General features: G+C 41.4%; 3 gene segments (V, D, J or C); all 3 read right to left on the bottom strand.

The window, feature by feature from the left end:
• Positions 1–5247: 5247 nt before the first annotated feature.
• On the bottom strand, positions 5248–6297 carry LOC101023951. The segment is given in 2 exon segments: positions 5248–5971; positions 6072–6297. Coding segments are annotated over 2 exon segments (651 nt in total).
• A 4724-nt stretch (positions 6298–11021) lies between these two features.
• Positions 11022–11921, bottom strand: LOC110742949. The segment is given in 2 exon segments: positions 11022–11726; positions 11817–11921. Coding segments are annotated over 2 exon segments (477 nt in total).
• Positions 11922–22725: 10804 nt separating this feature from the next.
• LOC101023250 lies at positions 22726–23363 on the bottom strand. The segment is given in 2 exon segments: positions 22726–23072; positions 23179–23363. Coding segments are annotated over 2 exon segments (396 nt in total).
• Between the last annotated feature and the right edge of the window lie 3148 nt (positions 23364–26511).

Raw genomic sequence — 26511 nt, forward strand, 5'->3', positions numbered from 1 at the left:
TGGGATACTTGGGAGAAGGATGTTCCAAGCAAAGGGAATAGCTTGAGCAAAGGTTCTAAGGCAGAAGTGTGCCTTGTGTATTCGAGGAATGGCCGGAAGGCCAATGTGTTGTGAAAAAATAAGCAAGGGAAAGAGGAACAGAGAGGAGGCAAGAAATGTAACAGGGAAGGGGATCACCTAGGACCTGTAGGCCTATGTAGGCTGTAGGTTTTTCTCTGAGTGAAATAGGAAGCTACTGTATGGTTTAGCGGAAGAGTGACAGCATCTAACCTAAAGGATCACTCTGATTTCTATGTTGAGAGTAGACTCCGGGTTGGTGGCTAGAATGAGGGAGGCCAAGGTTAGAAGTAGAGGAACCTAAGAGGAGGCTATGACATCTATGGAAGATAAATCGAATGAGTCCCCACAGGGATTTTTAGTGCCCCTCCCAACTCTGCCATTCATAGGAACCTACAGGGAGTTGGATCTAATTGGGGTTGATATTATAGTCTTAAATCTCGAAACATAATTAAAAGAATGTAAGAATTAAAGCATAAGAGTTTAAAAGTTGTGGGCCCTCAGGGGGCTGCTGCTGGGCCGCTGGGTCTCTCTTTGTGGACTTTGTCTCCTGAGGCCTGGAACAGAAGGAACTCCAGTCCGTTCCAGCCTCCATGGCAGCCCACGGTTAGGTGCACCAGGGTTTGCTGATGTCATCTTGTGCTGTTCCACCCTTGGCGCCAGCAGAGCTGCTGCCCCACTGTCCCAGAAAAGCCTGAGCCTGTAGTTTAGGTAGGATGCCACATCTGCATCCTCAAGACCTGTTATCCATGCGCAAAAAGATGTTGGGAAAGGCCATTTTTCCAGGAGGGGTTAGGGGAGGGACAGATAATCTATTTTTAATAAATAACATCCTAGAAAGACCAAAAAAAATTTAAAAAAATAATAAAAGTTTTGGGCTCCATGAACTGGAGAGGTCAGAGAAATAGAAGAATTGTAGGAGTTACTGAGATAAACAGAAGGTAGGTGGTGGTAGAACGATAGGATAATTTAAATAGAAATATTGAAAGATCTTTGTTGTTCCTTAAATGGTCTATAATCATGGAAGTAAGTCTGAAAAGGACTGGAGGGGGAAAAGACTCAGAGTATAGGAGGTTGAGAAACTTAGAAGCCTTGCGAGTGAATAATTGTCTATGTGATGAATAGTATTAAGAAAGATGACTGGATTAGTAGCAGGCAGAAGGACTGAATAAGAAAATTTCTGAAGGTAATAAGGTAAGTACAACGAGAAGGGGTATTATTATAAAGCAACATGTATAAAGCAGCAGGGCTTTAAAGTAGGAGGGACAAAATGATCTGGAAGCAGCAGGGAGGAATTCTGCACTATTTTCGTCTTGAAAGTCAGGACCTCTATACGTCCAAAAAAAAAAAAAAATAGAAAAATGACAAAGTGGAATTTGGCTTATGGCAGAACTCCAACAAACCTCAATTGCCTTGGGCACTCAAAATACAGGGATCTTCCACCTCAGTTGTCAATGATATCATGATAGGGATTTAGAAGGAATCCGTATATAAATATGAATATCAGAGAAATTATAACCAGTCAGAATGGATTGCAGGTATTATATAGAAACTTCTCATATACATAAGAAGAAAAATGTAAATTTGTGTGTTAAGGACATATAATCAGGGAGGAAACAGGGCAACAGAAGACTGGACATGTCTCTCTGCTTTGAGATACCCCAGTATGGGTCCTTACCAGGAGGCCTCATCAGTGCTCTGTGAGTGTGCACAGCGTTTAGCCAGCACTTGGCTCTTCTTATGCAGAATAGAGATAACTGGATCCTTAGATTCCAGGCCAGGTAGCTTACATTTAGTGAACTAACCTGCTTGTTCTAGCCACATTTGAGACACTCTTTAGGAGTAATGAAAAATCCCTTAATAAACATAAAGTTGAAATTGGCATTAAAAAGGACTGTCCACACCCGTAGTAAAGAACTTTCTTTTACAATCTAGAAAACTTGTGAAGGAAATTTCTGTTTGCAACTTAGCGTTAGGAGAGAATGAAGGGGAAAGCGTAGTTCAGAAAACGTAGCCTTTCTCGGGAGCTCCCACCATTCTCATGGGATGGCAAATGCAGGAGGACGGGGAAATCTCCAGTGTGGGTAGCCAAGGTTTATCTTACTCCTGTGTGTTTTGAGCAGAGAGAATATCTGAGGAATCCTCAAAACCCATCTCATAATCCTCAAACCAACCTAAGGTTTCCTATGTTGATACCTTCTCATTTACTCTTTGTCAGACCCTCAAACCACTTTTTTCTCAGGAGAGGGAGGAACAGAAAAGACTTTGCCCAGGACTGCTGGGAGGTAGAAGGAGAAGGGGAAACAGCGGGGTTTCTGCACAGGAAAGGGGTGATTCTGCAGCGCTGTGGCTAAACCAGCACAGAAGTACACACAGCCGAGAGTCCCTGGGTTCTGAGGGCTGATCTTCAGAGGAGAATGATGCATTAGGTATCGTGGCTGCTGAGAATCGATCCTTGGGCATCCCTGAATCATCTATCGGAGACTTGTCGTTAAAGTAAATCAGGAACTCCAGTCCCTGCATCATGCTCTGTCTGTACCAGAAGAGGTAGGTATGGCCTGAAATTGGTTCGCACCTCAGAGTCACTTCTTTTCCCATCTCTGTCACTTCATGCCGAGGTGACTGGACACCCCATACCTGTGTGCTCTATGAAAGAAGACAGAATTGGGGGACAGAATAAAGAAAAATATATAGCATCATCCATGCAGGAGCATGACGATGGGTTAATATTCTGAAGACTCACTTATACCAGGGATACAAAGGGACATGCAGAGAGTCCAGGAGCCCATGGCAGAGTGAGAGCAGATGTGGAACATTCCAGGTCCTCTGTGAGCATGGGCAAATAAATGAATGTTGTGACACTTTATCCCCATAAGATGCATCTGTCAGTGACATCACTGAATGGGCCACCAGCCCCAACTTCTTTAAGAGGAGGCTGCATCTCTGGGAGATGAATCAGGCAGGACTGAACTCAACTCTAATGGATCTGAGATACAGAGGCACACATAGAGAAGCCCCCTGGGTACTATTTCTTTGATATTAACACCAGCACCTTCTCCATAACATGCCTTACATAGGGAGCCTTCCAACTTTATCCATCTGCACCTCAGACTCCAACATTTAAAGATGAACTCATTGTTCTACTGCATACAAATTTCTGCAAACTCTCTCATTCCTCTCACTGGTGGCTTGCGCTTCTACTCCTTTGCAAGCGTACTTCACCATCTCCAAGGTGAGTTAGGAGTAGGCATCTGAGAAGATGCATGTCAACTGCATTGTAGGGATACAGGAGCTGAGCTGGATGTCTGAGAACTGATTATATTTGAAGCTCTTCCTGCAGAAAACCTGGTTTATTTATCCTTGAACCGTATTGGAATTCCCAAGGCCCATGGAATGGAACCTCTCACACCCTCATTCCACAATAAAACAGAGGATAAGAGATTGTCTTATTCTTGAAGACTTGCAGCTAAATGTTCTATCTTTGAATTAAATCTTAGCTACTACCCCCTAGAAAGTTCAATGTTTTTTCATCATTAACACCTGGCCTTTTCCCCCATAATCACTTCTGTAAAACCTACTCCTCAGGGATTATGGAGTTGAGCAGTGACGTTTTGAGTTGGTCAATTCACATTTCTGCCATAAAAGGGCATATTTTGGACTCTTGGCACAGAGGTATGCTCTGAGTTCACTGCATTCAAAAGTACTTGACAATGTTAAAGGGCAATAGTTTGCAGACTAGCTTGTGTTACCAGAGGGGCCTATTTCCCTGCGGGCTCTATCCTTTTGCAGGGTCTGTTGTACCCAGGATATAAAACTGTGGTCATAATTCTGTCTTCAAAAATTTAATTGCTTACCACTCCCTGTAACCACGTTCTAAGCGTGGCAGGCAGCATGACAACCTCTCAAAGATGTCCATGTCTAATTCCCAGAAACTGGGAATGTGTTAAATTTTGTGGCAAGGGGAGAAAGGAATGTTCCAAATGGAATGAAGCTTGCTAATCAGCTGGCCTTAATACAGGGAGCATGTCCTGGATTTTCCAGGTGGGCCCAATGTAATCACAAGGGTCCTAAAATGTGGAAGAGGGAGAATGAAGAGTGAGCCTCAGCGTGATGCAGAGCAAGCAAAGGCTCAGCCAGTCCCTGTTGGCTTTGAAGATTGAATGGGGCCATGAGCCAAGGAATGCTGGTGGCCTCTAGAAGTTGAAAAGGAGAGAAAAACAGTTCTCCCCTAGAGCCTTGGGAAGGAATGCAGTCCTGCCAACACCTGGATTTTAGCCTGGTTTTGGACTTCTGACCTGCAGAACTGTAAGATAATTGCTTTTAGTTATTGTAAGCCACCAAGTTAATGGTAATTTGTGTCAATAGAAATTGAATACCTTCTAGTAGCCATGGGACTGATGGGTGAGAGGCAGAAGCCAGATACAAAATACAGGTAGAGACAGATGCATGATCACATGGAATGAATTTCAAATCAGGCTAAAGGAAGTCTATAATGCAGCTGGGCTTTAGAAAAGGAGGAAGGAAAATAATCTGGAAGCACCCAGGAGGAATTCTGCACTATTTCCATCTTGAGTGTCAGGACCCCTGTACGTAAAAAAAAAAAAAAAAAAAAAAAAAAAAAAAAAAATAGGAGAATGACGAAGTGGAATTTGGCTTACGGCAGAACTCCAAAAAACCTCAATTGCCTTGGGAACTCAAAATACAGGGATCTGTTGCCTCAATTGTCAATGATACCATGATAGTGATTTAGAAGGAATCAATATTAAATATGAATATCAAAGAGAAATTATAACCACTCAGAATGGATTGCAGGTATTGTATAGAAACTTTTCATATAAATAAGAAAAATGTAAATTTGTGTGTTAAGGACATATAAGCAGAAAGGAAACGGGACAACAGAAGACTGGACATGCTTGTCTGCTTTTAGACACCCCAGTGTGGGTCCTCACCAGGAGGCCTCGTTAGTGTTGTCTGACTGTGCACAGCCTTTAGCCAGCACCTGGCTCTTCTTATGCAGAATAGAGACAAGTGAATCCTTAGATTCCAGGCCAGATAACTTACATCTAATGTACCAACCTGCTTGCTCTAGCCACATTTGAGACACTCTTTAGGAGTAGTGAAAAATCCCTAAGTAAATGTAAATTTGAGATTGGCATTATAAAGGAATGTCCACAATCATAGTAACGAACTTTCTTTTACAATCTAGAAAATGTGTGAGGGAAATTTCTGTTTGCAACTTAGGAGAGAAGGAAGATGGCCTCATAGTTCAGAAAATGCAGCCCTTCTCAGGAGCTCCCACCATTCTCATGGGATGGCAAATGCAGGAAGGCAGGGAAATCTCCAATGTGGGTAGCCAAGGTTTATCTTACTCCTATGTGTTTTGAGCAGAGAGAATTTTTGAGGAATCCTAAAAACCCATTTTGTAATCCTCAAACCAACCTAAGGTTTCCTATGTCGATACCTTCTCATTTTCTGTCTTTGTCACACCCCAAAACCACTTTTGTCTCAGGGGAGGGAGGAACAGAAAAGACTTTGCCCAGGACTGCTGGGAGGTAGAAGGAGAAGGGGAAACAGCGGGGTTTCTGCACAGGAAAGGGGTGATTCTGCAGCGCTGTGGCTAAACTGCTGGCACAGAAGTACATAGCCGAGTCCCTGGGTTCTGAGGGCTGGATCTTCAGAGTGGAGAATGATGCATTAGGCATCGTAGCTGAGAATCGATCCTTGGGCATCCCTGAATCATCTATCGGAGACTTGTTGTTAAAGTAAATCAGGAACTCCAGTCCCCGCATCATGCTCTGTCTGTACCAGAAAAGGGAGCTGTGGCCTGAAATTGGTTCGCACCTCAGAGTCACTTCTTTTCCCATCTCTGTCACTTCATGCCGAGGTGACTGGATAACTCCAGCATCTGTGTGCTCTATGAAAGAAGACAGAATTGGGCATCAGAATAAGGAAAATATATGAGGTCATCCATGCAGAAGGCCAGCGTGACGATGGTAAATATTCTGAAGACTCACTCGCTACCAGGATACAAAGGGACACACAGCAGAGAGTCCAGGAGCCCATGGCAGAGTGAGAGCAGATGTGGAATATTCCAGACCAGGACCTCTGTGAGCATGAGCAAAGAAATGAATGTTGTGACATTTTATCCCCACAGGATGCATCAGTGACATCACTGATTGGGCTACCACCCCCAACTTCTTTAAGAGGAGGCTGCATCCCTGGGAGATGAAACAGTCAGGAATTAACTCAGCTATAATTGATCTGAGATACAGATGCACACTTGCAGAGGCTCCCTGGATATTTGAGTTGGTCAATTAAGTTACTTGCCATAAAAGGGCATATTTTGGCTCTTGGCACAGAGGTATGCTTCTGAGTTCACTGCATTCAAAAGTACTTGCCAATGTTAAAGGGCATTAGTTTGCAGACTAGCTTGTGTTACCGGAGGGTTATGGAGAAGGAACAATTCATGGTTCCTTCTCCATAACATGCCTTACATAGGAGCCTTCCAACTTTATCCATCTGCACCTCAGACTCCAAGTATTTAAAGATGAACTCATTGTCTTATTGCAAACCAGCTTCTCTGCAAACTCTCTCATTCCTCTCACTGGTGGCTTGGTGCTTCTACTCCTTTATGCGTACTTAAATTATCCATCAGCGAGTTAGGAGTTAGGCATCTGAGAAGATGCATGTCAACTGCATTGTTAGGGATACAGGAGCTGAGCTGATGCCCTGAGAACTGATTATATTTGAAGCTCTTCCCTGCAGTGAAAAACCTGGGTTTATTTATCCTTGAACCGTATTGAATTCCCAAGGCCCATGGAATGGAACCTCCCTCACATTCTCTATTCCCACAATAAAACAGAGGATAAAATTGTCTTATTCTTGAAGACTTGCAGCTAAAATGTTCTATTCTTGAATTAAATCTTATTACTACCCCTAGAAAAGTTCAATGTTTTTTTGTCATTAACACCTGGCCTTTTCCCCATAACCCCACTTCTGCAAACCTACTTCCTCTCAGAGATTACGGAAAGCTGAGAGAAAGATCTGTTTTTTGAGTTGGTTAATTAAGTTACTTGCCAACAAAAGAGAAGGGCACATTTTTTGCTGTTGGCACAGAGGCATGCTTCTGAGTCCCCTGCAGTTGAAAGCACTTCCCAATGTTAAAGGGCAATAGTTTGCAGACTAGTTTGCGTTACTGGAGGGGCTATTTCCCTGTGGGTTCTTTCCTTTTGCAGGGTCTTTGGATCCGGTATATAAAACTATGGCCATAATTCTGTCTTCAAAAAGTTAATTGCTTATTACTTCCTGTAACCAGGTACCAAGTATGGCAGCAGCGTGATGACCTCTTAAAGATGTCCTCGTCTAATTCCCAGAAACCGGGAATGTGTCAAATTATGTGACAAGGGGAGAAAGGAATGTTCCAAATGGAATGAAGCTTGCTAATCAGCTGGCCTTAATACAGGGAGCGTGTCCTGGATTTTCCAGGTGGGCCCAATGTAATCACAAGGGTCCTAAAATGTGGAAGAGGGAGAATGAAGAGTGAGCCTCAGAGTGATGCAGAGTCCCTGTTGGCTTTGAAGACTGAATGGGGCCATAAGCCAAAGAACGCTGGTGGCCTCTACAAGATGAATAGAAGAGAAAGATAGTTCTCTCCGAGAGCCTTGGGAAGGAATGTAGCCCTGCCAATACCTGGATTTTAGCCCAGTTTTGGACTTCTGACCTGCAGAACTGTAAGATAATAAGTTTTTGTCATTGTAAGCCATAAAGTTATTGGTAATTTGTGTCAATAGAAATTGAATACCGTCTAGTAGCCATGGGACTGATGGGTGAGAGGCAGAAGCCAGATATAAAATACAGGTAGAGACAGATGCATGATCACATGGAAAGAATTTAAAATCAGGCCAAGGGAAGCCTATTCAAAAACATCTTCTTATGTCTGCCAAGGCCTCATCTTCTTCCAGGATACACACTGGACTATGCCTCATATGTGGATATGCTGGTGGCATCACTGTGATTGTCAACTCCCTGGGGAGAGGGTCCCTCTGCTGTGGTCCTGGGTAGCACCTCCATTTCTTGCTATTCTACTCTCTACAGAGCAGGTAGGGTTGGCCTTGGCTGGTTTGGGGCCAGGCTTTCCAAGGCTCCTTTGACACAAGAACTCCTTCTCTGGTTTTCTCAGCTCAGAACATGGGCCCTGCACCACCCCAGCTCCTTGTGCCCCCACATCTTAAGCGAGCTCAGAGGTATATGCCCTGCAAAGCACACCTGTCACTCAGCCCCACTCAAAGCTCAATTTAAAGCAAAACCCACCTTTACAAAGGAGGAAGAAGGGTCGGTTACTAATTCCTTTATTCCCAGCCATCATTCAAGACATCTGCAAACCAACTCCCTGAATCTAGGTCCAACCTCACAGTAATCCTTAACCGTCTTTTTCCAGAGAGCAATCTCTGCTCCTCCCTGTAGACTCTGGATGACAGTGAAGCCACAGTGCCTTCTAGCGGCCAGTAGGCTGGAACAGCACAAATGTGCTGTCTTTTGCCAAGACACAGGGACTTGGGCTTTGTTTCACTGAGTACGGGGCATATAGAATATTATGATTAGTTAGTGTTAGAAGGCCAGCGAATAATATTAGTGCTATGGGGTAGGACAGAGACACCCGAGACATTGACAATGTGGTCAGAAAGGTGGAAACATAATGTCAGGTTTAATACTGATAAGCAGCAGGTCTCAATGTGAAACTTGATGGGCTGGCTAACATGGTGCTGAATCAGAATTTAACCATTCTCTGTCCCCTACAAACGGCAGGCTAGTCCTGCATGGAAGAGAAAGTTTGCCACTGATCTTAGCACACGTTGAAAGCGCACCAAAGAATCTACCTTTTCTCTAGAGAACCAGTAGGAAAACAGGAAATAAGGAGAGACTAAAATGAAGAGAACAAATACTATAACCGATTTCCCTTCCATAGAGAAGATTTGGCAAGGAATGGGAAGATTAAAACAGGATTATTATTTTTGGGGTGCCCCATAAAATGGGGTAGGTGGAACAAACTGTTGTCCCAGGAGACTGGCTTTAAACGGGGTAAAACAATAGTAACATATCAGTTACTCCCTCCAATTTTGACCACTGCCCCTGGGGAATACTCATAAAACAGCAAAAATACATCCCCAGGGTGCAGTAATTAAATTAATTTGAAGCCCAATCTGTACTATCTGACCTAATCTCAACATTCTCTTGATTGTGTTTCTCATCTTGCCATATGGTCCAATGGAACACAGAGGTTATGTGATAGAAATAAATAACAATATAAGAATACCCTAGTAATAACATGCCCCAAACAAAAATATGTCTCAACTGGATTATGAATGGCCTTTAAGTTTTTTTAAAAAAAGTATTTGATATCAGAGTTTAATATCTCTATACCATTTAAGTTAAATATCAGACACATCACAAAGAATCTAACATTAAAATTCAAGGAAAATTAGAATTCCAAGTAAAGTTATTTTCACCTTAATCCCAATAATTAAGGATAATGGCACTCACTCTTTCTGTTGTTATCTACATAGTTGGAAAAAATATCAAAAACATTAAAAATTTCAGTTAATTAAAGTCCTAAAAAAATAATAATAAGGAATAACTTGGCTGGAATGTTGGTGAGGGCAAGAGCCCTGGGAGGTAAGCACAGCAGTCCATTTGTCCTAGAGGGCATTTGCAGATCCTGACTCAGCACTCAGGAAGCTGACTCACAGGCCAGGGGGGTAAAGGCAAAAACCAGAACATACCAAATGTGTCATTGCCAAATTCCAATAGTAACAATAAGCCAGAGACAAACCTGTTCTCCAGATGCTCCAGGACACCTCAAGCCTTAAACTGATTCAGGGAGCCTGATCGTTTATACCTACATGCACTTTCAGAAGCACAGAAAAATGATCGCTGCTGAAAAATATGGTCCATCCTACACCAAAAATTATTTCCACAGCTATAGCATTTGGCACAATGTCAAACATCATCAGATTGGTAAGGAGAAATACAAACGCCATTAAAACTCAAGCAGCATAACTGAGAAACAGCACAAAAAGAAAATCACAAAAATATCCTGTGAAGATCTCAGGGGTGAAAATAATCAGACAGACTCTGAAACAACTGTGTGTCCTGTGTTCAAATAATAAAAAGTGATCTCAGAAAATATGAGGGAGTTATTAACTATAAATAACATAGCAGATTGGAAAAAGAAAAAAATAGAAATTTTGACAAGGAGATGGTGAGTGAGTGGTCATTTTAATCCATCACATCGGTGAGGTTTTATTAGAGGAATAAGGAAAGGGAGATGTGCAATGAGCAAATGGACATAAAGCCTGACCTGCCATCAGGAATTAGATTGGATAAGGAGGGGAGGGAAGTCAGGAGGGGCTAATGGACAGTGACAATGCTTTCAGACAATTTCCAGTATGCTGCTTTTTAGTAATTCTAACCAATACTTCAGGAAGATTTCTAGAATTATCTTAGTTTAGGCAGAAGAAGAGTAGTGAATATGGAGCTAGACACACAGAGTGTATTATCAGAGAGGGCAATTGATTGCTTCAGAAGTTCTTACAAGGAATATTTTAATCCACCAAGGAACTTTTAATATATAAGGCAGACAAGTGGAAATGTCCTCTGAACTGACTGGTCCAGGTCTAGAGATACTCTTGGGCTGGGATGATTACATAGAAGGGTTAGACAGTTCAGGAGAAGCAGAATTCATCTGGAGCCAAGATTTGGGACTGGTTGCCAGGGTATCCATTTGTGTGCATTTCTTTGAACTAGAAAAAGGGCTGAATAACGTAGCTGAAATGATAATCACTATCATTAACAACATCATTATTAACATACTTTAACAAAAATAAAACAGAAGGGAAAAGATTTCCAAACACATACTGTGTGTTGAGACTTTGCTAGACAGCCAGGGTGTCACCAAGGATAACAAGTCATTCACACGCTGACAACTACAGAGGGGGAGCCTGCTGTTTGCTGCTTGGTATAATCACTATCTGTATTACTAAGTTTATTGTACATGTTTCATGATCTCATACTTTTATGGGAGAGAAACTATCACTACCCCTGAGGACTCAATCTCTGATAAGTCACTTTAGGTTTCTTCAGTTGTCCCCAAGAAGTGTTCCAAATCCCTGAGACACATTTTCAAACAACAATGATAGCGCTCATGTTTTAAGAAATAGTTCATTTCCTACCACTGTATGAATCCTAGCTATATCTGAAAACTCGCTTCTTCCCTGGGATGATGAGGAATAAGGAAAGGCCGCTGTGAGCTGAGTAGAGAGGAGAGAGCCCTGCAGTTTTATGCACAGGAGGGAAGTGTCTCTGCATCGCTGTGGCTAAGCTGCTGGCACAGAGATACACGGCCGAGTCCCCAAGCTCTGCAGGCTGGATCTTGAGAGTGGAGTCTACTCCTTTGAGCCTCTCTGCGGAAAATCGATCCTTAGGAAACCGTGAATCATCTACTGCTTCCTCATTTTCATATCGAATCAGAAGCTCCGGGCCCTGTCCCAAGTTCTGCCGGTACCAGTAAAGGGTATTGTGGCCAGAAATAGGATTGCACCAAAAAGCCACAGGCTGTTTTTTCTCTGTGATCTTGTATCTCGGAGACTGGGTCACTCCAGCTTCTGTGAGTTCTGTGGGGGAAAAGAATTTGAAAACAGAAGGAAATGACTAGAATAATCTCTGGGAGATTATGTGAGGATCATGGTGTTCCTAGAACTCACCTGCCCCCAGGAGACAGAGGGCCGCCCAGCAGAGGAGCCTGGTGCCCATGGCAAGGTCAGGGCAGGATGGGAGCTTTGCCAGATCAGGGTCACTGTGAACAGGAGCAGAGGAAGTGGGACGTCACTGTCCTTACACGGAAGTTCCTACAGTGACATCATTGTCTCCACAAATGCCTAAGTTCTTAGAAAACAATTGTTGTAAACTAAAACACAGCTAAAAGTTGTTTAACGTATTCATAGACTGGAAGTTCATCCAAGCATCCTCACTCACATATTCAGGGCTTAGGGGATTAGATCTCTCACTACATCTCTAAGCCTATCCTGTGCTGGATGTTTCTACTTGAAAGTCTCAAAGGCAACTCAAAATATATGTATCAATTAGTGACCTCTTGATTTTAGCATTTTGCTAAGCATTTTCCTTTTCTTTTGGTATTTCTTTTCTACCAGGTCCTCCATGCTCCCAGTCCTCTAGGGTAATTGACACAGCTTTATCCTAGAACTGCATTGAACCAGCCGACACACTCTAACCGAAAGGGGTAAAATAATTCCCTAAGCACAAAGTTGGGAGGTTTCATTTTATCTGAAGGCCAATGACCAGTTCCCTTTTTGCTGTTATCAATCTTCATTATGCGTTATGTATCAAGCCTTCACTACGATTCTGCCTGTAGTTCTTGGTCACCAATGTATTGAAAGTAAGTTCTGATATCTTAACCAAAACGGGCGAAGAACACTCTAACTCCTGAAAATATCAGGGTGAATATCTAACAATAAATGCAAAATTGAACAGAACTTCTGGGATCTTAAACACTTACACCTCTATCATATTTTACAATTGAATTGCAGTGTTAGTATCCAGCAGTTTTTAAAAAAATTATGCAACATTAGTTATGACACACTTCTCATTGTCTGAGTGGTAGAGTGGGAAGGCTTGAGGGATTGGAGAAGCCCTGAGAATCAATATGAATGAACTAACCAATGATATGTATGTTCAGAGAAAGGGAATAGTACAACTCAGCCTAGAGAAATCCAAGTTCCTAAAACCTAGGGGACACATGTCAAGGTTATCAGGTGAAGACCTGTGAGTGTAGAATTATCAGAACCATCTCTTTTCCATATAAATTGTTCATCATTGTGGTAGAAAAACTGCTAGTCGGAGGCCACCTTATGTCGACACCAATTAATAATTTCATGATGGAAAGTGTCTTCACATCACAGTGTCACTATGTCTTCCATCCTTGTGACCAGGGCTTAAGGCCCTGGATGACAACAGCATTGAGAGAGTGGAGGCTGGGTGGCTGGAGATAGGACCTATCAGGTTGCATGTGAAATACTTGAAATGGGGGCATCCCATTTCTAGGAAAGAGATTCCCCAGGTATTCTCAGGCCTCCCCTGCTTCCTGAGCACCAAAACAAATGAACAAAAAAACACCCATGATTGTGTCAGGGCCCAAAGGGCCGTCTCATTGCTCACGGAAGGAAATGCCAGAGTTCTAGAAAATCTGGTTCTTGTTAAGAATATTTGCGGTGTTGGCTGGGCGCGGTGGCTCACGCCTGTAATCCCAGCACTTTCAGAGGCCAAGGCAGGCGGATCATGAGGTCAGGAGATCAAGATCATCCTGGCTAACACAATGAAACTCTGTCTGTACTAAAAATTAAAAAAAAAAAAAAATTAGCTGGGGGTGGTGGTGGGCCCCTGTAGTCCCAGCTACTCAGGAGACTGAGACAGGAGACTGGCATGAACCTGGGAGGCAGAGCTTGCAGTGAGCCGAGATCATGCCACCGCACTCCAGCCTGGGTGACAGAGACAGACTCCATCTCAAAAAAAAAAAAAAAAAAAAAATTGTGGTGGTGTTACTGGCAACATCTATAATTGTCCACTCCCATCTTCTACATTCCCCTTACATCCTCCTGTCGATCATCCAGTACACACTAGAATAGGTTGGGTGTAGGGCAGGGCGCATTGCTAAGGTTTCTCTGATGTTCTCCCAAGGAGGCATATTTCTCTCTGCATTGGTCTGTGAGCATTCAGGTTTGGTTCCTGGCTCTCCTCCATCTACCCCTCAAGTGGGCTCAGAAGATTCTCCACTCAATGGTTTGCTACAGTTCAGATTTCACTGCTGACCAGAACCCACTGGCATCAGCGGAGAAAGATGAGTTTCTACTGACAACTCAAAACACCTGCAAACTAGATACTGAATGCTAGGATGAAGCCAGACTTTTCCTTTAAACTCGACTTCTCAGGCAACACTTAACCTTCTATCAAAAACATTTGGACCCCATCAAACCTCAGTGCCTCCTGATGAGCCACTGGGCTTAGGCCCTCCATACATGGCTCAGGGAGGGTGATGGGACTTCTAAACAATGGAAACTAGATCAGGGCTACTATCGGACAGTGTTTGTGGGGGACTGAAGGGAATTCCTTCCAGCTCCATCTGATCCTTCTGTCCTGCTAGAGACCCCTCCCCACAAACAGTGTTTCGGTCCTTCTAGAGTCCCCTTCTCTTACACAAACACATATTATCCAACCACAACTTAGAACAAGCACTACCACTCCTCTGCGTACGTTCAGGCAATTCCCCAACATCTGTGAGTTCTTTACCAACCTGTAGAGAACTCAGAATCTCCTGTTTCAGTTAAAGCAGTCCTATGTATTTACTAAACAGCTTCTTGACATGCATTGTTAGCTAAGTTTTGTACTCCTCTCAAAGATGTCAAGCTATTTTGTCCTCAGACTATAAATTTTCTTATCTTTTGGGGGGACTTTTAAAAATCATAGCCTGTCCCTATAGAAAAAGGATACTATAGGGTTAAAAGAAACCTTATCTTGTGTGTTCATTTTGTGGTAATTATAGAATATTTCAAAGATATTGAAAATGAATATAAAAAATACTCACCACAAAACTGAAATCATGTCAACATTCCAAGATCTTAAGATTTTTTTCTTCTAATTTTATTTAAAAAGCTGATACCTTTGGAAGAGCTGAATCATACAACAAACAGAATATTAAAATGTATTTCAATCATTAACATCATTTGACATTTGCTTTATCTCTTTTTGTGTATTTTACCCTCAATTTCTGAAGTAAAACACTTTATTCTTATTGATTCAGTATGTCTCTTCTTAAAAGAGGCCATTACCTTAGAAAACCACAAATGCCTTTATTACACTCAAAAACTTTATTTCAAAAACATTATTTTCTCATATATACTTCACATTCCCCTTTCTCCAGTTGTACCAATGTGTCCTTCGGTTTTATTTTTTTCTACAGGACATTATCAAAGATTATGCATTTCTTTTGGTTGTCAGGTCTTTTTAGCTACTTTAAAACTAGGTATATATTTGGCCCACTTATATTTTCCAATTTTCATGGTCTTGATTTTTGTAAAAGTCCATGTCCGCTGAGTGGTAAAATGACCCCCAATCAGAATTTGCACATTATCAGAGGTTAAATATTTTGGCAAACACCATGCCATAGTTGATGTGTGTTTCCCATTGCATCTGATCAATTACAAGAACATATAATGCTATCTTTACACATTTTTGGTGATACTAAATTTAGCATCATAGACATGAGATCTCTCCATTGTGAAGATATCATTTATCTTTTATAGTTAATAAGCAATTAGTGGAGTGATACTTTGACACAATACAGATATCTTGGTCTCCAATAACTTTTCGGATGTTGGTTTTGACATCACCTGATGGTCTCTGTCTGTAACTGCATTAATGGTTACATTGATTTTCTAATTAAATGTACTACCTAGCATTATTCTGTAATGAAGACATTCTTACCTACATCTTTTTATTGTCATTATAGCCTTATAGATTTTAAAAATTTGTTATAATTTAGTGTCCTCATTATTATTCTCTAATGTTTAGATACTCCTGTTTGGCTAGTGGGAGCCCCGTGAAACTGCTACTGTGGATTTTTTGTATGTTTTCTGGGTCATGAGACTTCCTTGATTTCTGCCAAAATATGTTTTTGACTTTCCCTGCTCTGGATCTAGAAGAAGTCATTTCTGCTTTGTTTCTTTTAGAAACATGTAGAAATTAAATACCATGCAATAATTCTGCCCATTACTGCTGGGAATACAGCTACAAATAAATAAAGCAATTGTCCATCGACTTTATATTGCTTTTTACGTATGGTATGGTTAGAGTTAGGAAATACATAATTTTTTTAAAAGTTCATATTGATACCTCCAATTCAAATAAACATCACAGATTTCTTCCTTGTCTTTCCCTATTTCTTATTTGTATCTCTCTTCCCGTTGTAAGAACTCTGTTTCCCAGCCATGACAATGAATTTACTTATTCTCTGTTGTACAGTATATTAGAACTGTTTCGGAAATGTGCACTAAAAACACTAAGAGCAACAAATCTCCCAAGTGAAGTTCAACCCCAACCTCATGTAGCCTTATAATCGTAAAACTATTAAAATCTAAAGATAAAATGAAACTTTAAAAACCAGAAAAGAAAAGCCATTACCTCCTTATAAGATATACAAATGATCAATAATATATGAAAAGATGCTTAGTATGTAGTGTTTGGGTCTTCTATCTAAGTTCAGTTTATTACATGCAACATGTTGGAAAAGCTCTTTGACATTGGCCTTGGCAATGATTTCTTTGATATCATACAAAAAGTTCAGGCTACAAAAGCAAAAATAAATGGGACTAAATCAAACTGAAAAACTTCTGCACAACAAATACAACAATCAACAAAATGAAAAGGCAACCTGTGGATTTGAAAAAATATTTGCAAACCATATGTCAGCTAAGAGATTAATATACCAAACATATAAAGACCCCATACAACTCTCTGGCAAGAGAACATATAACCCTATTTAAACCGAGCAAAGGACGTAAACAGACATTTCTACCAAGAAGACATAAAAATGGCCAAGATGCTCAATATCACTAAATGTTAGAAAAGTGCAAATCAAAACTGCTATGAGATAGCACCTCACACCCATTAGGATAGCTATTATTAAAAAGATAAGTTGCAAGAGTATGGAGAAAAAGGAACTTTTATACACTGTTGGTGGAAAAGTAGATTGATGCAATCATTAAGAAAATTATTGTAGATGTTCCTAAAGAAATTAAAAATAGAATTATATGACCCAGCAATCTCTTTTCTTGGTATATACCCAAAGAAAATGAAACCCCACCTTTTGGAGATATCTGCACTCCCATGTTCATTGCAGCATTATTTACAAAGCCAAGATATGGAAACAACCTAAGTGTCTACTGATAGACAAAGGATGAGGAAACTGTGGTATACATATACAGTGGAGTATTATTTGGTCCTAAAAGAATAATGAGATCTTGCCATTTGCCTCAACAAACATAGATGAACCTGGAGGACATTAGGCTAAGTGAAATAAGCCAGACACAGAGAAATAGTATATATTATTTCTATGTGAAATTTATAAACACTCAAATATACAGAGAGAATGAAATAGTGGTTACTGAGAGGATGGCAGGGGGAGGGAATAGGAAATGGGAATATTTAGGCCAAATGACATAAGATAGCAGATAGGCAGGATGAAGAATTCTAAAGATCTAATGTACCACATGAAAACTATAGTTAATAATAATATATTCAGAATTTTTTTCTAAATGAGTAAATTATATCTGCTATTGCCACAGGGAGTGAATGGTAACTATGTGAGATGATGGCTATATGAATTTGTTTCACTATAGTAACCATTTTCCTATAGGTATGTATCTCATAATATCATGTTATGTACCTGAAGTATACGTAATAAAATTTTAAAATTTAAAGTAAAAGTTCAAAAAAAGATGCTTAACATCATTAGTCATTAGGAACATGTAAATCAAAATCGCAATGAGGTATCACTTCGCATTTACCGGATGGCTAAAATAATTTTTAATAAGAAAAACAAAACAGAAATTAAGTGTTGGCAAGGCTGTGAAGAAACTGGAAGGCTTTTACATTGTTGTGGGAATACAAAATGCTGAGGCTGCTGCAAAACACTGTTGGGCAGTTGCTCAAAATGTGAAATATAGAATTCCCATGTGACTCAGCAATTCTGGCCCTAGGTATACACCCAAAATAATTGAAAGCAGGAAATCAGACAGATACTTGTGGGCCAGTGTTTATTGCAAGATTATTTATAATAGTTAAAAGGTGGAAACAACCCACATGTCCATCAGCTGATGATGAAATAAACAAAGTGTGGTCTATACACACAATGAAGTATTAAATATACACACAATGTCTGTATATTGTATACACAATGGTCTATACCGACAATGAAGTAGCTATGTAAAGGAGTAAAATTCTGACACATGCTACAATATGGATGAATCTTGAAAGCATTAGGCCAAGGGAAAGAAGACAGATACAAAGGGATATATATTTTATGATTTCCCATAAATTAACTATTTAGAGTTGGTAAATTCATATAAACAAAGGGTAGATTAGGGGTTACCAGAGGCTGAGAAGCAGGGGAGATGTGGAGTTATTGCTTAATGGGTGTGGTTTCTCTTTGAGGTCATGAAAAACATTTGGAAACAGCAGTGATGGTTCTACAACATTGTGAATGTATGTAATTCCACTTAATTGTACGTTTTAAAATTGTTAAAGTAAAAAATTATAGTTTTATGCACATATAAAACATTTAAAAATTAACATTTAAAAGCTGGTAATATATATTTTATATATATATAAAACTGGTAATGTATATACTATATATTATACATATATGATATAATGTATATACTATATATAATACATATATGATATAATGTATATACTATATATTATACATATATGGTTATACATATATTTATAACCACAGTTTTTTTTTTTTTTTTGAGACAGAGTCTTGCTCTGTTGCCCAGGCTGGAGTGCAGTGGCCGGATCTCAGCTCACTGCAAGCTCCTCCTCTCGGGTTCACGCCATTCTCCTGCCTCAGCCTCCCGAGTAGCTGGGACTACAGGCACCCGCCACTTCGCCCAGCTAGTTTTTTGTATTTTTTAGTAGAGACGGGGTTTCACCGTATTAGCCAGGATGGTCTCGATCTCCTGACCTCATGATCCGCCCGTCTCGGCCTCCCAAAGTGCTGGGATTACAGGCTTGAGCCACCGCGCCCGGCCTATAACCACAGTTTTTAAATGTTAATTTTTAAATGTTGATTAAAACCTTCAAAATGGCTAAAATAAATATTGACAACTCAATTCTCCATGAAGGACCCTAAAGACAATGAAAGGAACTCAAGTAATTTAAACATACAGTCATCTCTTAGTATCCTGAGGGGACTGGTTCGAGGAAACCCTGCTGATACCCTAATCTGAGGGTGCCCACCTTCCTCACAGTCAACCTTTCATATCCTTGGGTTCCAAATCAGCTAATACAGAGGATCAAGTATCTTGCTAATTTATTTCAAAATGTTGCTTGTCAGAATATATCTCAGAAAGGGTTTTCTGATATAGTTATTGTATTAGTCTGTTTTCACACTGCTATGACGAAATACCCAGGACTGGGTAATTTAATTTATAAAGGAAAGAGATTTATTTGACTCACAGTTCACATGGCTGAGAAGGCCTCAGGAAACTTACAATCATGGCAGAAGGAGAAGGGAAGCAAGGCACATCTCACATGGCAGCAGGACAGAGAAAGAGAAAAGAAAACTGTCATTTACAAACCATCAGGCCCTGTGAGAATTCACTCACTATTAGGAGAACAGCATGGGGGAAACCGCCCCCATGATCCAATCACATCCCACCAGGACCCTCCCTTGACACATGGGGATTACAATTTGAGATGAGGGTGGTGACACAGAACCAAACCATATCAGTTATAATTTTCTTCTGTAGTATAATACAGTTCCACTAGTCATATCTTTTCTCATATTTGGGACTATCATTTCTTTGAAAACTTTCCAGTCTGGTAAGTTTGCATTCATAATTTACTGTTTCAGATTGGAATACTCTGATTCTAAGTGAGGTTAAGAACCTATTCTTTTTTTTTTTTTAAGATGGAGTCTTGCTCTGTCACCCTGTCTGGAGTGCGGGGGGTGATCTTGGCTCACCGCAACCTCCGCCTCCCAGGTTCAAGCAATTCTTGTGCCTCAGCCTCCCGAGTAGCTGCTGGGACCACAGGCACATCCCACCATGCCCGACTAATTTTTTTGTATTTTTTATAGAGACGAGGTCTCGCCATGTTGGCCAGGCTTGTCTTGAACCCCTGACCTCAAGTGATCTGTCCACCTCGGCCTCCCAAAGTGCTGGGATTACAGGAATCAACCACTGCCCAATAACCTATTTTTATGTTAGCGGTAATTTATGTTTACTTTTCTGTGAAATGCCTATTTAGACTAAGTATTGCCATTTTATTGGGTTGTCTTTTTCTTAGTAAGTTATGAGAGTGCTTTACTCATTTTAGATACTAACTCTATTAGATAAGAAAAGCTATGCTACAGAAAACAAAATAAAAATAAATCTTAAAATTTCATTGGCTTAATTCTATGAAGTCTTACTTCCCGTGTCCACAAAGCCCAGCAGGACCTAAGTGGCTTTCTTCCATGGCTCTTCACCAAATTACGACCCAGTGAGCCGGGCTGCTTCCGTATTATCGTTAGTCAATCTGTATCGCGTAGCTCCCAAGTTTATTAGGGCATGGCAAAAGAGTTGAAGGGTATCTGTACAGAAAACAGTCAACAGCAGGCTTGAGACTGCGGTGCTTAGAAAGTTCTGCTTGCAAGACTGGCATTTGGCTGGCATCTGGGAAGCTGTCTGGTGAGCAGTGCCCTGCACTGACATGAAGTTTCTCTTAACTAAGAGGAGTAGCTCGTTGTGCCTAGACTGATATCGCAAACAGTATTGTGCTGAACACCAGAGTTCCTTCTGGGCTGTGGATTTTGGGTTCATACTAGGCAGTGAGTGCCTCCATGTCCGGCCTCCACTGAAGCCTCTGGGGTGTTGAGTCTCTGATGAGCTCCATAGGCAGAAACATTGCACACGTGTTAATGCATTTTTGTTGCTGGGAGAAGTGAGATCTGTGTGACCCCTCCTGGGAGGAAGAGAGCATAAGGAAGTCAATGTGTGAACTCCTCTAGATTCCTTCTGTGTGTTTTCTTCATATGATCCACTGCTGAATATTTACTATGACACTGTAATAAATCTCAACGGTAAGTGCAACTGTATGCTATATCCCATGAGTCTTTGCAGCTAATTTCTGTGTCTACTTGAGGACTCCCTTCACAGTGCCACAAGTTATTTCTTTTTTCTCTTCTTTTTCTTTCTTTTTTTTTTTTTTTTTTTTTTTGAGGCGGAATCTCACACTGTCACCAGGCTGGAGTGCAGTGGCATGATCTTGGCTCACTGCAATCTCCACCCCCAGGGTTCAAGTGATTCTCCTGCCTCAGCCTCCTGAGTAACTGGGACTACAGGCGCCCGCCACCACATCCAGCTAATTTTTGTATTTTTAGTAGAGATGGGATTTCACCATGTTGGCTAGGATGTTCTCGATCTCCTGACCTTGTGATCCACCCATCTCGGCCTCCCAAAGTGCTGGGATTACAAGCGTGAGCCACCACGCGTGGCCGCTGCAAGTTATTACTAAGGGCCAGCCTTGGGATTGCCCGCATCAGTTCTGCACACATCCAGTTATTCAGAATCTCTTCATATGTTCCCAGCCCTTTAACTACAAGTGAAACCTGGAACCAAAGGGGAGCCAAGGCACTTTTGTAAGCATAAATGGTGTTTGTCATGCTGATTCTTCTTCATTTGTATGCATTCCTCATGTCTTTTCCAGGCTGTGGCTTGACTTTCCATTTTTTATCATGTGTTTTGATACATGATTAATACAGCTAATGTCAGATTTTTGTTGTTGTTTTGAGACAGAGTTTCACTCTGTCACCCAGGCCGGAGTGCTGTGCTGCCATCTCGGCTCACTGCCACCTCCACCTCCCAGGTTCAAGTGATTCTCATGCCTCACCTTCCAGAGTAGCTGGGAGTACAAGCGCTCACCAGGCTAATTTTTGTGTTTTTAGTAGAGATGAGGTTTTGCCATGTTGCCCAAGCTGGCCTTGAACTCTTGGACTCAAGTGATCCACTGTCTCGGCCTCCCAAAGTGCTGGGATTAAAGGCATGAGCCACCTTGCCCAGCCAGTATTATTTTTTATGGCTTGTGTTCTTTTGTATTTCCACTAAAAAAGTCTTCCCTCAAAGGATAAAAATATTTTCCTTAATTTCTTCTGGTAAAATTTAAGTTTTTCTGCTTATAGTTAAGAGTAAATGTACCTGAAAGCTACTCTCATGTGAGGAATGAAGTAGAGACTTGGGGATAAGAGGGAGGAACATATGCTCAGTGCAAAAAAAGTAATCTGTAAAAACACATCGAAACAACATAACACATATGAGGAAATAACTGAACATAGAGGAGTGTGGCTGGAGCAGAGAGAACCAGGGCAGACTTGTACAAAATGATGATGGAGATGTAGGTGAAGGGTAAATGAGAGAGGGCCCCATGAGGCTATTGCCCCGTAGAGGAAAGGCAGCCAGGAACAGAGGTCAGGAGTGAAGGTTCGTGACTGTGAGTGGAAGGGATAGTGGAGGATGGGGAAAGGGGCAGATGAAGAAGTCACTGAAGCCCACAGGTGAGAGAAGAAGTCCAGCCTTCAGGGTTAAGAGAATTATCACTAATCTCAACTAGTGATGCCTTTTCCTTTCTAAAAGCAGAAAAACAAGAGCTGCAGAAGAGAGACTAGGCAAGCTAAGGGTGTTGGGGTGACCTCCAGTTGGTTTGAGACTGGGGTAGGAATGGATGTCAGCACTGAGGGTCCTAAGGCCCCTGCTCTATGGCCTCCAGGCTGGCCAGGGCTCTCTGACTCCTGTGGAGGCCTGGACTGCCCAGGGTGGGGACAGACACAGAGCAACCTCAGTCTAACTGCCCTTTACGTGCAGAGAGGAGGCAACCGTGCAGCACTGTGGATTCACTGCTGGCACAAAAGTACACAGATGTCTGGGAGCGGGTAGCGGACTCCAGAGTGAGGAGGAAATCCTCTGTCTTTGATCTAGAGACACTGTAGCCATCTGAGACTTCTACTTTGTCAGTGTCTTCAACACCATATGAGTAATGGATCAGCCTCAGCCCATTCCCCAGGTCTTGTCGATACCAGTACATATAGCGGTGGTTCTCAGTCTGGTGACATCTCAGAGTCACTGGTGTTCCTGTCTCTGTGATCTTGTGTCTTGGGCTCTGGGTGATTCCAGCATCCATGTGTCCTGTAATAGAAAACAATAGACCCTGATGCTGTAATCCCAAGAAAAAGGCTTTTATTGAGGCCTTGGGAATTCCAGGGAAGGAAGCCCACCTGTGACCAGCCCTCACCTGTCCACAGGAGACAAAGGGCCACATAGAAGAAGAACCTTGTGCCCATTTCAGGTCCAGGCCAGGATCTCGTGTCTCCCAGCCCTGCTCGGGGAAATAGAACTTAGGTTCTCAGTGACTCGATAACATCAGTGCCCCTGACAAATAGTTGAGCTGCAAAGTTAACCTGCCACACCCCTTCCATTCTCCACAAAAATAAAGTGTGTGTGTGTATATATGTATAGAGAGAGAGTGAATATATGTAATTTATGATATGTACAGCAATATTTTATAGGGCATATATACAATTAATAGCTCAGAATGGGAATAATCTGTAGACTACTTTTAAAGACATAAGTGCATATGCTCTTTGCAGGATTTTAGAAAGAAAAGCATTCCTCTCTGCATATTTTGTTCCCATTAGGATACAATTCTTCATTTTTATGCTGTTTTAATTGTTTCTAATATTTATGTAGTCTAAGGGACATTCTCATGGCAGTCTGGTGTCCTTTAGAACTCATCTCCTCAAATTTGCCTCTAAGTTCCTTTTATTAGATTTTATCTTTTCTCAAACTCTGGATAACTGGATGTCAGCCTACAGGAATGGCCTCTGTTAAAAGAGCCACCTGACATCTGGGAAGGTTTCAAAAACTCTTAATGTTAGGGTCCATATAATTTGTATATTGTTTTATGCTCTGTCACATTAGTTCACCTCACAGGAGTCTCATCATCAGAGCTCAGACCTCTGTGTGTTCCCGCTGGTAGTGTGATGGTTAATTTTAGGTGTTAATCTGACCAGATGAAGGCATACCTGGATACTGGTACAGCAGTGTTTCTTGGTATGTCTGCGAGGGTATTTCTGGGGAAATTGGATTGTAAATTGATGAACTGTGTGGGGAAGATCTACTCTCAATGTGCATGGGCAATATCCAGTCAGCTGGGGGCCTGGATAAAACAAAAAGACACAGGAAGGGTGAATTTGCATTGTCTCTCAGAGATGAGACATGTGTCTTCCACTGCCCTTGGATATCAGAACTCCAGATTCTCCTAACTTTGGACTCTGGGACTTATACCAGCAATCCCCTGGGTTGTCAGGTTTTTGGTCTCGAGCTGAGAGACACAACATTGGCTTCTCTGGTTCTGAGGCCTTCAAACTTGGACTGAGTCATGCTACTGGCATTGCTTCATCTTCAGCTTGCAGATGGCTGGCATACTGGGGAACTTTTCAGCCTTCAAAATCACGTGAGCCAATTTCCCTAACAGATCTCTTCTCTTCTCTTCTCTTCTCTTCTCTTCTCTTCTCTGTATACATATAGAGTATGTATATATATAGTTTCTCCAGAGAAACAGAACTGATAGAATATATATATGCATATGTATACATATATACTTTTTTTTTTTTTTTTTGCTATGAGAATGCTTTACTAGGCAACACCACATACTATGAAAATGCTTTAAAATACAACAGGAAGAGATGTGAAGACACAAAGAATACATAGTGACACATGGCTATCAGAACACACTAAGTGATGATCCACACTGCTTCCATCCTTTATCCAGAAAAGGAATAATCTAGGTCACCTCCTCCTCAGAGAGAAACAGAACCAATAGAATACATACATGTATGTACATATATACATACGTATGACTAATACAGGTATGACTTCTCCTTTTGTTTTAGGGGAGGCCACCTGAGTCTCCGTCACCTAATAGGAATCTCATCATCAGAACTCAGACCTCTGTGTTCTCATGAGTTTTGTGATGGTTAATTTTAGGTGTCAACCTGACCAGGCTAGGGCCTACCTAGGTAGCTGGTAGAGCAGCATTTCTTGGTCTATCTGTGAGGGTATTTCTGCAGGAGATTGGCTTGTGAGTTGATGGACTATGTGGGGAAAACCCACTCTCCTTTTTTTCTTTTGTGTAAAAATAAGAGGAAGCTCATTAGGGAATCATATGAGATATTTGCCCACAAGTACACTAGTCTGGTGCCTTTAGGGTAACAGGGAAATGCCCTGTGTCCGTTCAGAAGGTCTTATACCCACAAATGGGAGGATATTGATTGAACCATAAATGTGCTGTGGTGCAAAATTTACATCCAGTCAATAGTGGTACTATTGTTATTTCAGATACAGGTTACATCTCAGTGTGAGGCTCCCTTTTTGTGACTGCACATCTTGATGTAACCTGGGTGGCTAATTCCTACACTCATGCTCCAGTGAGAATGGATACAGAATCTGAAGTGGAGACAGAGAGGAGACCCATGAACACCCCCATGGAGAAGCTGTGGCTGGGGCCTGGCAATCCCAGGAAGAGCTTTCTCATCTATGCCCAGAACTCCCCTGGTCCTGGGATACCAAAAGGCACACAGAAAAAGAGATCATTGCCCATGGTTGAGTCAGGACAGGAAAGGAGAGTTTTCCATCTCAGGGCTCAGATTCTTTAGGGTAGGGCACATGGAATCTAAGAGCTCTGAGAATTGTTATCAAAATAAGGTGTGATCCATCAATAAATAAGGTGGTGGTTCACCAATAGAATTCTCAAAAATACTCTGACTTCTCTGGAGAGATAAACATCTACCAGGAGTATTTTTCTTGTATTTACATTTTTATTTCTTGATCATTATTGATTTACAAATTTTCTTTTGTTGAAAACATACACCTTATTTTGCAGCTTTGTCTGTTTTCTGTGCTAATGTTTCTCAAGTATTTACATGGTGCCTACACACGATAACTAGCTAGAAGTGGATTTGCCATGAAATCAATGAAGAATAACTTTAGGCCTTCTCACTTGCACAGAATTTATTTATTTTTTTTAATTTGAGACAGAGTCTCACTCTTACCCAGGCTGGAGTACAATGGTGTGATCTCTGCTCACTGCAACCTCCGCTTCCTGGGCTCAAGTGGTTCTCCTGCCTCAGTCTCCCAAGTAGCTGGAAGTACAGGTGCCCACCACCATGCCTGGCTAATTTTTGTATTTTTAGTAGAGATAGGGTTTTACCATATTGGCTAGGCTGATTTTGAATGCCTGACTTCAAATGATCCACCCACCTCAGCCTCCAAAAATGCTGGGATTACAGGCATGAGCCACTTTGCCTGGCCTTGCACAGAATTTTTTCAAGACACTGTCATTTTGTATTCTCTTTTTCAAAGTGATCCCTAAAATTTTATAAGCCTTATGCTCCACAAAACTTGGATCTACTCTGCACATACGCTCATTAAATTTTTGTTGAATGACTGAAGAAAGAAATGAATGGTTCTCTGAGTCCAGGCAGACCCTGAAGCTGTGAAACATAAACTTAGTCTATTCAGTTACAAATAAGCTCAGAGCCTGAACTGAGCAGAGACCCATGTGAGT

Source organism: Papio anubis, chromosome 4 (genome assembly GCF_008728515.1).
Source record: "Papio anubis isolate 15944 chromosome 4, Panubis1.0, whole genome shotgun sequence".
Lineage (NCBI taxonomy): Eukaryota > Metazoa > Chordata > Mammalia > Primates > Cercopithecidae > Papio > Papio anubis.